The 16,729-nt window shown below is 47.5% G+C and overlaps 1 protein-coding gene across 3 annotated transcripts in view; it reads right to left on the bottom strand.

Moving 5' to 3' along the window:
- The window catches only part of LOC112115954 (adenylate kinase 4, mitochondrial), a 37,070-nt gene extending 24,497 nt beyond the window's left edge, over window positions 1-12,573 (bottom strand). Inside the window, exons 1-2 of one of the 3 annotated variants that reach the window (XM_024213198.3) lie at window positions 12,540-12,573; window positions 11,699-11,880 (exon numbers count right to left, since the gene is read on the bottom strand). In XM_024213198.3, the coding sequence (XP_024068966.1) occupies window positions 11,699-11,843 (145 nt within the window). In that variant the 5' untranslated portion in view covers window positions 11,844-11,880; window positions 12,540-12,573. Of the gene's footprint in view, window positions 1-11,698; window positions 11,932-12,385; window positions 12,424-12,539 lie in introns of those variants that run through there. The other 2 variants (XM_024213196.3, XM_026655951.2) reach the window with 2 other exon arrangements.
- Window positions 12,574-16,729: the final 4,156 nt, after the last annotated feature.

Here is a 16,729-nt window from a genome sequence, read left to right on the forward strand (position 1 = left end):
TGAATTTACAGTGATGAGAGGTACCAGCTTGCCTGACCTGGAGGATTATCTTTTCAATCCATTAAACAAGCAAAGCCTGGGAAGTAATAGTGAAAGGTTTCTCCTGAACTGCCATGCCAGTGTGGCTCAGCACTGGGGTTATGATCACCCCTAGATGCAAGACAGTCATTTGGGATCCATGCTCATTCAAACCTTAATTTCTCTGAGGAGACCACCTATGAGGGGCTTGTAAAGTAGACACCCACATATTAGGCATTGGGCTGAAACCAATTTATGTCACACAGGCCAAAACACCACTGACAGCTAACTACTTTCAGTCCCTTCTAGAGGAAAGTCTTAGACAAGCCACAGCTCCAGGCACAGAGAGCTTGCAGCTCAAATCTGAAATGGGTCAAAGTCAGACATTGGATTCCTAACTGCCTGAAGTTTGGATTTTGAATCCCTACATTGGTTTACCCAGTCATACAGAGATGAAAGAGAGATCTGGACAAGGAATTTTGGCTGAGGCCCGATCTTTTCTGCCGTTCTTCCCCCTCAGAGGGGGAAGTGTGGCCATGCAGCTGGTGGACACAATTGGGAGTAAAAGACTCCTAGTCTAATCACAACTGTTCCATGGCAAGTCACTATCTACCTCACAAGGGTGTAGAAAGGATTAAGGATTGAGGAGAACTTTGAGAATGAGAAGAGATGAGTAATCTGAGCCACATTCAAACCAGTGACTAACTGATGAAAGAATCAGCAGCCCATACTCGAGGGTGGATGGCTCAGGTCACTAGTAACTATTTGAGTATATTTTTCCCCACCCTAATTAGAAGTGGGCCCCAAACCTGAAGAGCAAGTATAAACCACACCTGTGAACTCGAACGGAATCTGACTAAACTGCCTCAAACCCAAACTGGATGACTCAGGCCCCTCTTTTACGTCAAGATTTATTGTTCTCCAACATACTCAGATAACATACTCCAATTTCTCATGTTGTACTATTGCTAACTTGACTGTAAATTCAGTACTGTTAAAAAAAAAAAAAAAAAAAAAAAACAATCCCAGCAGCTTTGTAATGTATCTTTATGACACAGAACCTGGGTTCTACCCTATTTAACCAAGCACCTGAACAGAGATAGCTGACAGAAGCATGTTCATTAATGCTGTTTATTGTCAGTAAGCTTGTTACCTTTTAAGACAAATAACGTTTTAAAGAGATCACGCATAGCTAGACATAGAAAGCAGAAGCAGGGAGTTGAATGATGCAATTAAAGTAAGAGACATAGACAAGCCACTCACTTGGAGGATATTTGACTCACACAAACCAGAAAAATTCAGAAACATGCAGCCTTTTGGCAGAAAATTAAACTTGAGTTTTAATAATCCCATTATACAAATAACCTGTGAAGGACTCATGATTCTGTTAAGGACTCATGATTCTGCATTCTTCCACAGATCGGTGTCTATTACAATGTTCAAGCCTTTCATTGGATGGAAAGGGCTCAATCCTGCATAATTAAGTACCATCTGAAGTCAAGAGGAATGGAGGGTGATCAGCAACACTTGTAGCCATGTCTCTACTCCCCCAGCTCCTTGCTGTTGTAAGAATGTCTTCTTCAATATAGATGCATTTTCACTCTCAATGTTCATTATGTTCAGCACTTTGCAGGATCTGATCTTTATTGACTAATTGAGGATATGAAGGCCTCAAAGATGACTAAGAACAACAGTTCTAACAGAGTGGCCAGTAAACATTACAGATATAAAAAATATTCTGGCTTTTTCCTATAGCTACTTCAGATCACAGGATAGTTCCAGCTGAGCTCCATCTCCTTGCACTGCAGGTTCTTTATTGGACAGATAATTGAACAGTTAGAAATCCAGATGGCGTCAGATTATTAGCATGGGTAGAACCATCCCCTCCAGTTTTAAAAGCAGGACTAGAAATGTTGTTGTTTGGAAAGAGTTTCCATCCAGATCAAGCAAAACTAAGGTAATACACAACAAGATAGGGTGCTGCGTTACCTGTCAGGCTTCTCAACATATCGGACAGAACAGATTTAAGAGTCTCTTTACTCTTAAAGCTGAGTTTTCTTTCAATAGCACAACCATTTAGTAAGCAGGATGTTGATTAACATGTATACCTAAACCAGTGCTGGCAGGTGTGCCATCAGAGATGTTATAGTTCAACTTCAACACCGTGTAGTTCCGACACAACAGCGCACTCGGCCTTTTGATTGAGACCTAGCTCCTCTTGTGGAGAAGTAAAATATAATCACAGTACTTTGGGTAAAAATAGGAGTGCCATCTCCAGTGTGCTGGTCAAGCTCCCCCTAGTTGTTGTATTAGTCTTCATTTCCTGAACTGTATAGTGTCATGCACTTTAACAGCTGCTGCTCGACACCCAGAAGCGGCTGCATTTCAATGGTAGGTGGAACAAACACCTTACCTGCATTGCATAGTAGTTGTAGGAGATCCTTGGATTAAAATTCCTATAGGAGCACAACATTGAAAGGTTTCTTGGAAGCAAGAAAGATTGTCACCACCTAAAACATGAACCAAGTAGTACCGAATAAAGATTCAGAATGGGAATACACAGGGCCAAGTTCAGACTAGCTTACTCTAGGGATGGCTTTAGCTAGCACATGGTATTCGTGTAAAGGAAAAGGTAAGAACTGAAACATAGTTCAGGAAAGGCTAATAATTTAGGTCCCAATCTTGCCAAGATTTATGCAAATGAGTAGTCCCATTGAACTAGTAAAGCATAGAGAACAGCAGTGCTTTTCGTTTGCTGTAGTATTGTCCCATCCCCTTTTGTAAGCCTCCACAGAAACAGTTCGTTTGTATGCAGGTACTTTTCCTTTTTTAAAAAAAAAATTGCAGTTAAACTTTTAAAATAGACAATTTGGCTTTGCTGGACTAAAATCATTAAGAACTTGGCCTTAAAAGACCCAACCATAGGAAAAATGTAATTCTTCAAAGAGTTGAAAGCTAGAAGGAACAATTAGATCATGACAGGCCACGAATTCTTGTGCATTAGGGTTTGTCTGCACAGCAAGCTAGAGTGTGAATCTACAGCACGCCTGAATTCCACACACTAACAGACCACGTGGACCCTGCTATGCACACTAAGAGTGCCACAGAACTTTTGAGTTATGGAACTTTTACTATGTGGCAACAGAGTCCACATGGCCAGTTAGCATACAGCAAGATGGCACACTGAGTTATTCCCTGGCTTGCTGCACACTCACCCCATCAAGTGGACAAGTCACTAGTGATTCATAATTTTTAAATCTCCCCCTCTACTATTTCCTCCCTACCCTCACACACTTGAGTCCCCTTCCCCCCACACACACACCCTTACTGTTGCAACAGTATGTTTATCTGACCTGGATTTCCCTGGTTTTGAAATCTAGCCATCTTTAAAATAGTACTTTGATGACAATCCAGCTATATGAGTATTTCTCCAATTTGAGGAATTAATCCTTCCTATCAATGTAAGGGGCAGCACTAAGTCTAGGTCTACACTATGGGTGGGGGGGGGGCGACCTAAGATACACAACTTCAGCTACGTGAATAGCGTAGCTGAAGTTGCGTATTTTAGGTCGACTTACCTGGCTGTGAGGACGGCGGCAAGTCGACCGCTGCCGCGCCGCCATCGACTCCGCTTCCGCCTCTTGCCGTGGTGGATTTCCGGAGTCGACGGCAGAGCCATTGGGGATCGATTTTATCGAGTCTTCACTAGACGCGATAAGTCGATCCCCAATAGATCGATTGCTACCCGCCAATCCGGCGGGTAGTGAAGACGTGCCCTTATTATCTAACAACTACAGCACAGCCTGTAGGTCACATATTAAAAAAATACTCAACTGAAAAAAGTTCACACTGCTGTCTGAATGTTATACCTACTTTTGTTACAAAACAACTGAAAGTTGAGGGGCAAAACATTTCTCTGTTTCGGTTTATTTTGTGCACTTAATGGTTGTGTATATTCAGTTTCACTGTTCCCCCTGTACAGTGAGTCAGTTTCCTCTCTGGGTAGGACTTTCAGAGTAAGAGGAGAAAACATTTTGGGGAAAAAGAACTGATTGCCTAACCATAAAAGTCAACAGAGTAATTTGGGGGCCAATGTAAGGTATTTTTCAATTCATTTCTTAAAGTTCATTGTATTGTCATAGCACCAGTCATGGACCAGGGCCCCACTGTGCTAGGAGCTGTACAAAACACAGAACCAAAACGCTGGCCATGCTCCAAAGAGCTTAGACTCAGTCTACTTATAACACAACAGATGGATGCAACAGGCCAGGGAAGCACAAGGAAACAGTGAGAATACTAATTAGCAAAAAGAACAGGAGTATTTGTGGCACCTTAGAGACTAACAAATTTATTAGAGCATAAGCTTTCGTGGGCTACAGCCCACTAGCCCACGAAAGCTTATGCTCTAATAAATTTGTTAGTCTCTAAGGTGCCATAAGTACTCCTGTTCTTTTTGCGGATACAGACTAACACGGCTGCCACTCTGAATACTAATTAGGGCATGGCTACACTTGCGAGTTAGAGCGCATTAAAGCAGCCCCGGGCACCCTAACTCACGACGTGTCCACACTGGCAAGGCATGTAGAGCGCCCGGACTCCGCGGCTGGAGTGCTCCTGGTAATCCACCTCCACAAGAGGCATAACGCTTGGTGCGCCCTGACTGGAGTGCCGCAGCGGCAGCGTGGACACCCTGATCTGTTAATGCGCTCTGATCGGCCTCCAGAAGTGTCCCACAATGCCTGGTCATCACTCTGAACTCTAATGCCCTGCCCTCGGGTGACCAACCATCAGACCCGCCCTTTAAATTCTCTGGGAATTTTGAAAATCCCCTTCCTGTTTGCTCAACCAGGCATGGAGTGCTCTCAGCGCATCTTTCCAGGTGACCATGCCTCCATGTGCCAGGTGATCCCCAGTATGGAGCAATGGCAAGGTGCTGGACCCCACCAGTGTTTGGGGGGAGGAAGCTGTGCAGTCCCAGCTGCGCTCCAGCTGTAGGAATTACGATACCTTCGGGCAGATATCAAGGGACATGATGGAAAGGAGCCATGACCAGGACGCACTGCAGTGCAGGGTTTAAGTGAAGGAGCTGTGGAATGCCTACCCCAAAGCCCATGAGGCAAACCGCCGCTCCAGTGCTGCCCCCACGACCTGCCGTTTCTACAAAGAGCTGGACGCAATACTTGGGGATGACCCCACCGCCACTCCGAGTACCACCATGGACGCTTCAGAGCCCAGTGCAACAAGGCAGGAGGAGGAGGAGAAAAGCGGGAGCGAGAGTGCTGAGGAGGAAGACACGCCAACATCCCTAGATGCATGCAGCCAGGAGCTGTTTTCAAGCCAGCAGGAAGGTAGCCAGTCGCAGCGGCCAGTGCTTGGGGAAGGACAAGCACCAGAGGAGGTTCTCGGTAAGCGGCTTTTATTTTGGGAAGGAAGTTAATCGGTGCGGGCTCTTGGGGTGAGGAGGGTTAGGGCTGCATGCATGCCTAGATCCGGAATAGGGCATTGATGTGCTCTCTCACATCGCGGTAATCAGCCTCAGTGATCTCTTCAAAGGTGTCATGCAGAAGCTGTGCAATGTGCTTCCGCAGGATCCTTGGGAGCGCTACTGTGTCCTTGTCCCAGTCAGGCTAATATGTCCGTGCCACTGTGCCGTGAGGGGTGGGGGGACCATTGCTGCACACAGGCAAGCTACATATGGGCCAAGGCGGAAGCCGCATTGTAGTAGGAGACCCTCCCTTGCTTCCCAGGTCACCCTCAGCAGCGAGATATCTTCCAGGATGAACTCCTGTGGAAAATGTGAGGACAGCGTTCAGTATAGGAGCCCCCTGCAGCTGTTGGCTCTCCCCAAAGTGCAGAGCCCCGGAGGACAGTACGGCAGTGAAACAATCAGTCCCCCCTCGACCCTGTGCTTATTCACCATCTTGGGGCTCCTGTGAGTTATGTGCTCTCGCTTTGAGACGGGCAAATTGTGTAGACTGTGCTTGTCTTTAAGTACGGGGAAATCATTTTTCTGTCTGGTGTGAACAATGCTGCCTCTGTTAAGTGTTGCATTTTGCCTTTACAGATGCAACCTTGAGATCTCAGCCGTCCGTGTTATCACCAGCAGAGAGACTCCAAAGAATTAGGAAGAGGCCATGTAGAAGCAAAGAAGACATGCTGCATGAAGTAATGCAGAAGTCCCTTCATGAAAATCAAAAAGCTCAGGAGTGGAGGGAGAGTGAAAGGAAGTTCCGCCAGCAGAATGCGGAGTGCCGGCAGCAAAGCACGGTGCACCGGCACCAAAGCAGGGAGCGGCTGATAAGCATCATGGAGCACCAAGCGGACTCGATCCAGGCGCTCGTAGCCATGCAGGCGGAGCACTACCACGCCCGCCCCGCCCTGCAGCCCTTGTCCCAAAACTCTTTCCCTTGTGCCCCCATGTCACCTCCAACCCACTTTCCCCAACATCCGGGTTCTTATCACCACCAGCTGCCTCCAACACCTGTAGCTTCACCACCCAGCCCTGCAAACTATGACCCTTACCCACTGCACTCAACCCCTATCACCATGCAGTATAGCCATCCTGAAGCGCAGCACTCATTGCACAGCACTACAGACAGGAAGGCTGAGTATGATAACAGGACATACGCAAATCTGTGATTGTACCGTTCCCCACCCCACCCCCTTGCCCTTTCTGCTTCTCAACAGTGTGTTTCTTTTCAATAAATGTTCTTTTAAATAAATGGCTTTTTTGGCTCTGAAAACATTCTTTATTATTGCATTAAGTAAAAGATACCTTAGCCCAGGAAAGCAACAGACACTGCAAGTCAGCATAGCAAACACAGATTCATACTAACATTGGAACCACTGCACTTCACTCCCGTGCAGGGCACCAAACATTACTGGTGGCTTTCAGTCTCAAATTGCTCCCTCAAGGCATCCCTAATCCTTGCAGCCCCGTGCTGGGCCAATCTAATAGCCCTGCTCTCTGGCTGTTCAAATTCAGCCTCCAGGTGTTGAACCTCTGAGTTCCATGCCTGAGTGAATCTTTCACCTTTCCCTTCATAAATGTTATGGAGAGTACAGCATGCGGATAACCGCAGGGATGCTGTCATCAGCCAAGTCCAGCTTCCCATACAGTGCGCGCCAGCAACCCTTTAAATGGCCAAAAACACACTCCACAGTCATTCTGCACCAGCTCAGCCTGTTGTTGAACTGTGCCTTGCTGCTGTCAAGGCTCCCTGTGCAGGGTTTCATGAGCCATGGCATTAAAGGGTAAGCAGGGTCTCCAAGGATCACAATGGGCATTTCGACTTCTCCTACGGTGATCTGGGAAAAAATGTCCCGTCTTGCAGCTTCCTGAACAGGACAGTGTTCCGAAAGATGCATGCATCACGCACCTTTCCGGGCAGCCTACATTAATGTCAATGAAACGCCCACGGTGATCCACAAGCGCCTGGAGAACCATGGAGAAATACCGCTTTTGGTAAACGTATTCAGAGGCTAGGTGGGCTGGTGCCAGAATTGGAATATGTATGCCATCTATCGCCCCTCCACAGTTAGGGAAACCCATTTGTGCAAAGCCAGCCACAATGTCATGCACGTTACCCGGCGTCATGGGTCTTCTGAGCAGGATGCGATTAATGGCCCTGCAAACTTGCATCAACACGATTCCAACAGTCGACTTTCCCACTCCAAACTGGTTAGCAACTGATTGGTAGCTGTCTGGTGTTGCCAGCTTCCAGACTGCAATAGCCACCCACTTCTCCACAGACAGGGCAGCTCTCAATGTCATGTCCTTGCGCCGCAGGGTGGGGACAAGCATATCACACAGTCCCATGGAAGTGGCTTTTCTCATCCCGAAAGTTCTGCAGCCACTACTCGTCATCCCAGACTTACATGATGATGTGATCCCACCATTCAGTGCTTGTTTCCCCCAAAAGCGGCATTCCATGGTGGTGAGCATGTCCGTGAATGCCACAAGCAATCTCGTGTCATATGCGTTACGCGAGACGATATCTTCGGACTCCTCACTCTGAGTTTGAATCTTAAGGAGTAACTTGACTGCCAAACGTGACATGCTGGCGAGACCCATCAGCATATTCCTCAGCACTTCGGGCTCCATTCCCGCAGACCGAAAGGGAAGACAGAGCGCGCAATACAAAAAAGTTGAAAGATGGCGCCAAATATGGACGGAAGCACGTGGATTGCTGCGATGCGAAGCGATGCATCACGGGGTGTTGGGACAGGAGCCAGAATGCCCCGCACCCCTCGCCCCCTTCCCACAAGCCACAGCGCCAGAATGGGAAGAGGTGCTCTGTGGGATAGCTGCCCATAATGCACCGCTCCCAATGCCGCTGCAAGTGCCGCAAATGTGGCCACGCCAGTGCACTTGCAGCTGTCAGTGTGGACACACTGCAGCAATTTCCATACTACGCTCTCCAAGGGCTGGTTTAACTCACAGCGCTCTACATCTGCAAGTGTAGCCATGCCCTTAGTGTAACAGGCAGCAGTCTTAGCATATAAGATGCCGAAGTTGGCTGTATCCATTTAAATTACAACTAGCACAAGACCTCTTTTAATGCCAATGAAGTCAAAGCTCTCAGGAATGTAAACTGGACATGGAAACTGCAGGCATCCCACATCTTCCTGTCCCTCTAATTTTTAGTTACTTCAGTAAGAATACTTCAGGGGAAACACACACCTCTGCTCCTGCACAGAATTACATCTCCAGTGAGGCCAGCAGTTCCAGATTGAAACCCAACAAGATCTGCTGCCCACTTATCCATTCCAAACGGTTTCTGGGCACCACAAGATCTGTGCTGTTGTGCAGGAGCTCCAGTGTGAACCTCTTGAGGGAGGAGAAGAAACTCACATTGAAAGGGAAGGAGTGTGACAACGGAAGAAGGAAAGGAGACTGGATTGAAGAAGGAACAGAAACTCAAAATGGGAAGGGGGGGGAAGAATAAGGTGGTAGAGGGAAAGATAGGCAAAAATAAGAGGAAGTGGGAAAGGGACGTGAACAGTCTACCGTAAGAGGAAAAATACTGAGATCTAGGCAAGGCCTACAGTAGAAACTTTTGCTAGTATATCAACGTTGGTTAGGTCTGCAGTGTTTTCTGCACCACCAAAGCCCTAGTGCAGATGCAATTATAGCTGCATAAAGATGCTTGTGCCAGTATAGCTAATTATGCTCAGGAAACCGGTACAATTAAACTATACCGGCAAAAGCATTTTTGCCAGTATAAGCAGTGTTAATGCTAGGAGGGTTTGCCTGCACAGGTACCAGAAAACCTCTTCTAGTGTAGACAGGGCTGGCTCCAGGCACCAGCTGAGCAAGCTGGTGCTTGGGGCGGCAGATTGTTGGAGGCGGCATTCTGCCCAATCCTAGGGCCGCATGGCCCCTTTTTTTTGTTTTGTTCTTGTTCCACTCCAGCCGCCCTGTAGGGGGCGGCGGCGCGGAGAACCAGAGCGCCCTGCAGGACAGTCCTCTTCCTTCCCTCCCCGCCGACCGGAGCGGAGCCCTGGCAGCAGGCGGCGGCGCAGCGGGAGGGGCCGCGTGGCAGCGCCCCTGCTGTAGCCCTGGCCGCCCCCTTCTCTCTCTCTCCCGCCCGCCCCCCCCCCCCCCCGGCGGTCCCCCCGCCCCCGGCGCCCCGGGGGCCCCCCGGGTTTTTTTTTGGCTTGGGGCGGCCAAAAAGCCAGAGCCGGCCCTGAGTGTAGATCTAGCCCTAGAGAAGCGAGGCAAGAGAAAGAAGGAAGAGATAGAGGAATAAGAGAGTGCGATTGCTAATTCAAGTGGTATTTACATAATTACCCACCTTCGCACCTGAAAGTGAACAGCTAATATTGATACACAAAGGAAATAGATTCTGGGATCTTCACTGAAAATTCTATACAGGGGTGATAAGTAGCCCCTAGCTTGCGTACACTGAGCATACTCCACTGCTCTCTTAGTGAGGGGGAGATGAACTCCCCCAAACAGAGACCACTGAAATTCAACCCCTGGCTCTGTTAGTCTTTTCATTATGAAGCCTGTTTCTGAAGGGTTCACAACTTGGCCATAAACTCTGGCTCTGAGATGAAACAGCATATAAAAGGCTTAATTCCTAAAGTGAATATTTTCTTTTATAAGTTACAATGCCAGTTTACCATTTATATGTTAGAGGAAGAAATGGCACAAGTTTTTATTTTAGAAAAAATAAAAATACTTCCAGAAGCAACCAAGTTTGAGCCAGTTTCATAATGCCTAGCTCTAAGAAGCCCAAATTATTTCCCCTGCCTAGAGCTGGGAGAACTATGAGGGGCATGGGACTGTCAAGATCTTTTCCCATGCCTCTAGTTGCCCTGCAGCCCATGTTTCACTGCAGACTTTTCTGTTAGTATGAACTAACTCACTCCACTACATAGGAGATAAGCTGACAGGTTCATGTGGTCACAGCTACTGGTCAGACCCCAGCACCATCCTCCACCCTGAAAAAAGAACCAGAGAGAAGTCTCTGCTGCCACAGATGGAGCCCACTCTACAGCACAGCTCCACAGTATAGTACACTTCACTGCACAGATGTGCCATAACCTGCCCCCATGCAGCAGAACTGCACTGGTTCCACTGCCTTTCAAGCCATATGTGCCTGTAGAGGGGATGATGAGATTTAAGCTTTAGGATTTAAAACTAAGCAGACAACCCAGCTGAGATATTTGTAACACTACATGAGTAGGGAGCTATTTTTCACAATGAATTATGAATTGAGGATACATAATATTTGTACTCAGATAAAGCTAGTGTGCAATATTTCCCCAAAACCACAGCTAATAGTGGATGAATGGGCACACACTAATTATTTATACTGGCTTCTTCTGAACCTCAATTACTATGTATGCAAGAATCACTGTTAACTTTTCAGAGAAAACTATTTTAAAAAAAGTTAATGGTGTTAATGGATTTAAACATGAAAACCAGGAAGTTACAATTTTTCACACCATGAAAAAAAAAAACAGGCAGCATACATGATGAATAGTACATTTTAAAAGTTTTAATTGTATTCACTGATATTAGTAACACTGATAAGAGAAGCATCCCTTTAAACTGCACAGCTGTATTTACTACGGCAGGAAAAAACAGTGAGTGAACTTAACGCCTGTGTATTGCAAATTGTGCAAGGAGGCACAATTGCCTCCTGTTATGGATAATTTGTTGCAGTTTTCATTAACCAAGAACTCTATTGTTTTTGTAGGTTTTTTTTTTTAAACGAGATACATAATGTTATAGAGGTTGGCGTCCTAACTAGATTAAAGATTGGTCAGCCCCATCACGCACCATATTAGTGGACAAAGACTGCATTACAACCTAACAAACGTAAAGAATTTGTTGTTAGGTGCTGTTTCTCTTCACTCCAGATTACATGGTACAAGTGGGTTATGCAATGCACTGAGCAACACACACACAAGGCTGTGTCGACTGGCTTCTTGAGCGACGGTTGCTAGCCAGCGGCGAGATCATTTTGCAAAGGGCCCAATTTCATGGCACAATTCCCCTCTCGGGACAAACAGCGTTTAGGATCATCTGCCCCGATTGATCCCCGAGCCATTCCGCCTTGCGGTTCGCTAGCCCAGATGGTCTGCAACATACGGCGCCTCCTGCATGCAAGGAAACACGTAGGCGCCCCTGGGTGAGCAGATCCTCAACAGCTGGGCATTCACTTACCGCTCTTTGCCCTGATGTTCTCCCGTAAGAAGTGCCCGCTGGAAAGGTGCTGGAGCCCGAAGCTCTCGGCAATTCTCTGGCACACGGTCCCTTTGCCAGAGCCGGGGGGACCCAGCACGACGGCTCGCAGGAGTTTGGAAGCCATCGCAGCCGCTCACGCACTCAGAGCTCCCCGCTGATCCCTACGGAGCGACAGCGACCCCGGCAAAGTTACAGAGCAGCGGTGGCCTGGGAAGGAGCAGGTCCCCCCCCCGCACCCCTTCCCGATCAGAGCGGGCTGGGGCAGAGACCGCCGAACCCCGCCAGCGCCAGGCCCGACATCTCCACCCAGCAACCCCGAAGTTACAGCGGAGACGCTCGCAAATCGTGCGGGGGCAGCGGGGGGCGCTTTGCACGTGGGCAATTCTCCCCAGCCGCCTGCGGGATTCGCCTCCAACGCGCCGAGTCACTGAGTCCCTGGGGCTCCTTGGGGACCCCCGCCGATGTCGGTACTGCTTGCAAGGGGGACGGGGGAGCCTCCTGCCCGCCCACCCTGATTGCACCCACGGCGCTTCCAAAGAGCCACCTTCCGCGGGAGGGAAACTCAACTCACTAATTCTTAGGGGGACTGGGGAGGGGACGGGGGAAACTCCTGCAATATGGCGTTTAAAAAATGTGCGAGGGGTTGTCCCATAACACGCTACTGACCCAACATAGCACACAGCAAGCTGCCCCTCCGCCTCGCCTCGCCTCCGCCTGTGCCTTTAAGCGAAAGCGTGGCGGCTGGGTCCCTTGGCAAATGCAAGCCCCAGCCCCGGGAGCGCGAGCAGCCGCGCTCGCGTTCGCCAGCCCCAGCACTCACAACAGCAGGGAAGACGGCGGCCAGTGGCAAGCAGTCACCAACCCAGCCCCGCCCCCAAAGGGCCTGGCGCAATGGGATTTGTAGTCCGATTGGTGCGTCTCTCCCACGCCCAACAGCAAACTGAACCGCCCACAAGGACTACAAATCCCAGCCAACCCCACCAGCCAGCCGGCCTCCCTCCCAGCTCCCTGAATGAATCTCTTGGGGCTAGGGCAGGGGTTCTCAAACTGGGGTTTGGGACCCCTCAGGGGGTTGTGAGGTTATTACATGGGGGGTTGCAGCATCAGCCTCCACCCCAAACCCCGCTTTGCCTCCAGCATTTATAAGGGTGTTAAATATATTAAAAAGTGTTTTTAATATATACGAGGGGGTCGCACTCAGAGGCTTGCTCTGTGAAAGGAGTCACCAGTACAAAAGTTTGAGAACCACTGGTCTAGGAGCAACACTTAAAACCATAAGAATGGCCATGCTGGATCAGACCAATGATCCATCTAGCCCAGCATCCTGTCTTCTGACAGTGGCCAGTGCCAGATGCTTCAGAGGGCATGAAGAGAACAGGGCAATTTATTGACTGACCCATCCCCTGATGTCCAATCCCAGCTTCTGACTGTCAGAGGCTTTAGGATACTGGAGCTAAGTTGGCATCATTGACCGCCTTGGCTAAGAGCCATTGATGGACCTGCCCTCCATGAACTTACCTATTTCTTTTTTGAACTCACTTTTGTCCTTCACACCATCTCCTGGCAATGAGTTACACAGATTGATTGTGTGTTATGTGAAGAAATACTTCCTTATATTGCCTATTTAATACTTACCTGCTGCCTATTTAATAACTCTTAATTGGGTGCCCGTGGGGTAGTCATTAACCCACAGAAACTCAGAGGAGGAGTCTGGGGTGGGGGGGAACCTACATTTAAAGACAATTTTTAAAGGGTACCACTCCCACAATGTTGTGTAAGTGGCCCAAAATCATGCATTTGCCTTACAATGTGTAAACTTGCTTATGGTTACTCTTTCAAAACATAATTTTTTTCTTAATCAAATGCTTTTTAGCAACTCCAGGCCATGAGACATTAGGCACCAAATTAGGGGATGTCTCTTAAAGTACAGAACTCAAAAGAGAGGAATCATTCACACACTTCATCATTGAAAGCTAGTAGATATGTTACACTGGAACGGCATGTTACCACAGGGGCTATTATGAAAATAGCTGTTACAAAAGTGATTTTGCAGACTATGGTTATTGTGTGTGTAGAACATGTGCGCACACACAAAATATTTATAAGGTAGCAGACTTGCCAAGTCTCATTCAGTTGGGAGAGATACTCCCTTGTTTTGAATGGTTTATAAAGGGAAACTGACAAGTTCCAAAATTACACTTTTTAAAAGCAAATATCTTACTAGTGTTACTAATAACTGTGTGGTTAAAACTGAAGGATATTTTTAAATATAACCTTTCCCACCTTTGCTGCTTGTTGATTCCTCCTTCTGCTTGGACAATGAAAACCGACTAGTCAGGTGACTTTCTGGTTTGATGCACTAGCATAATGCTGCAGTATCTGGTAACATGCTTCATGTTCACAGACAGAAATGTTCCCAACATTGTGCAAGTGTTATAAATATCTGTAGTAGACTTCCTTCAAGCCAGGCCAACCATCATGTGGTTCTCCACTCTGCCAATCTCCATCAATACAGTGCCACTGAAGACAGGAATTATTAGTGTAATAACCCCAAGAGCACAAATAGTCTTCCCACTACTCAGTGCCGGCTCCAGGCACCAGCTTGTGAAGCAGGTGCTTGGGGCGGCCACTCCGGAGAGGGGCGGCACGTCCAGCTATTCGGCGGACAGTCCCTCACTCCGGCTCGGAGCGAAGGACCTTCCACGGCAGATCGCGATCGCGGCTTTTTTTTTTGGCTGCTTGGGGCGGCCAATACCCTGGAGCCGGCCCTGCCACTACTGTCCCATAGTGCACAGGTCAATGCTTAGGTGACATGTCTGGTCTACTTTCTGCATGGAGTTAAGCCACTTACCTGTACAAATAATGCTGCACATGCAGGGGTGAAAGTAACTTAAAGGACTTACCAGTACTCCGGAGTCCTTATGAGGGGGTGGGGCCTCTACCGGAAGAGGCAGGGCCTTTAGAGCCCCAGGCCCTTTAAATTTCCGCCAGGGGAAGCCGATCCGCCCCGGTACAGTGCACTGGCTCTTGCCGGTACACCGTACCGGGACGTACTGGCTTACTTTCACCTCTGTGCACATGCAGCTTTTGATTTCAATATGTATTGATGGGGATTTATTTTGCAGGCTCAAGGAATCAGGGAAATAGTTTCTGAGTTCTAATTAATGCCACCACTACTCTTGTTAAAAGTGTGGATAAATCCTAACACGAGGGTGAAAATGTTCATATCTCCCTAGCTCTCCCAGTGTCCTCTCCTCTCTGGGAATCATGGGATCTGGCTTCTATCCCTGGCTTTGTCGTGGACTTGCTCTGTGACCTGGGGCCTTAGTTTTCTCATTTGTAAATGGGAAATTAATACTTACCCACCTTTGTAAAGTGCTTGGAGGCCTACAAATGGAAAAGTGATATGGGTCTGAAATCCCCACACTTGCAATGAGTCCATCTCCCAGATCACATAGCTGGAGCAGGTGAGATGCCCAACCTAAAGCTCCTATCTACCCACCAAGAACCCCGTCTGCAGGGGCAGAGGGAGCAGAAAGTATTGAAATCTACAAACTGCTGAATCCTTGGCCTGTGTGGAGAAGAGAGATACAGAAAGTGCTACAACAGCACTGAATGCTAACAAGATGGGGAATAATAAAAGCTATTCACCCATAGCTGACAAGGTCCAGTGTGAGATTTCATGGCAAAGGTTAGGAATGGGAGATGTTCTGGTCTGTGGGACAAATCAAGAGTCCAGACTAAATGAAGCAGAAGCAGTAAAGGATTAATTATCCTTAGCTGGTACCTACTCCTTGAAAAGGAGTCTTATTTGCTTCTTTCAGCCATAGGGTGACCAGATCTCCCAATTTTAAAGGGACAGTCCTGATTTTTGGGTCTTTTTCTTATATAGGCTCCTATTACCCCCCATACCCTCCCGATTTTTCACACTTGCTGTCTGGTCACCCTATCAGCCACTTGTGACTAGAGTCCAAAGCAAGAAAGTATATACAAAGTTCATCACACAAGGAATCTCAATAATACAGAGCTTCAGCTCTATTTAATTCTGTTGTCAATTCCCAGCATGCATAGGAATAAAAATGCTTGGCTTTTATGAAGAGAGTGCACTGCATTGTTTTCCTCCTTTACTAAAGAAAACAAGAAGCATCTCTTTTTTCACACCCAGGGGCAGCCAACCAAAGCAAGGCTGGCTTTAGGGGGTAACTCAAGTAGGCTTCTAGAAAGTTTAAGTAAGGGGTGTCATCATAGTTATATATAGGAAAACGTTCATTCCTATCTCCTTAGTATTCCTGATGTGAGCATAGAATTCTGCCTCACCCAGAATTCTGTTTGACCACACATGAGCCCTGAACTCATGCCTTTCAGAGCGGGAAAGGTAGATTCCAGTGGCATGGTGTTGTGAAATGATTATGGTATGTATATTATGATAAAGCATTTCCTGCAGATCCTATTTTTGCTGATACACAATGTCTCATAATAGTTTTGGTTGAACAGCACAGATGGAATCTGGTAGGGATCCTAGTAGGGTGTTTTGTTTGTTTATTTGCCTTATAAAACTGGCTGTCCCCAAGAACAATTAATACAACATGTACTGGGGAAACTACCAGTTTTTCAAATGGTGTCATGAAAATTTTGGTGGTAGCAGGTCCTCTAATGGAGTGAGAAAGGAATGCAGACATGCCCATGGTCAACAGCTTTATATTCCCCCATCACTTAGCTCCCTATTATGTTGGGATGAACTGGTTTCCATGGAATCGGAAACATGACTTTGCCATGAAGGTTTTACATAACTAGTTCAATCCCCTTGCCACTCTGACTGCTGGTATATGCTTTCCTCCATTGACTGCTGTCATGAATTAACATCTGGTGTAGGAGGGTAAGTGGAGAGCTGTGTTCTCCCTGCCTCCTCCCCAGGGCTGGATCTAGGGGCAGGCGACCATCTGGGGTGCCAGCCTTGGAATGGTGTTTCTGTTGTTAATAGAATATTTGAAGTAAAAATGTTTCCGTTAT

This window comes from Terrapene carolina, unplaced genomic scaffold (assembly GCF_002925995.2).
Source record: "Terrapene carolina triunguis isolate 2854851 unplaced genomic scaffold, T_m_triunguis-2.0 Scaffold211, whole genome shotgun sequence".
NCBI classification, from domain to species: domain Eukaryota; kingdom Metazoa; phylum Chordata; order Testudines; family Emydidae; genus Terrapene; species Terrapene triunguis.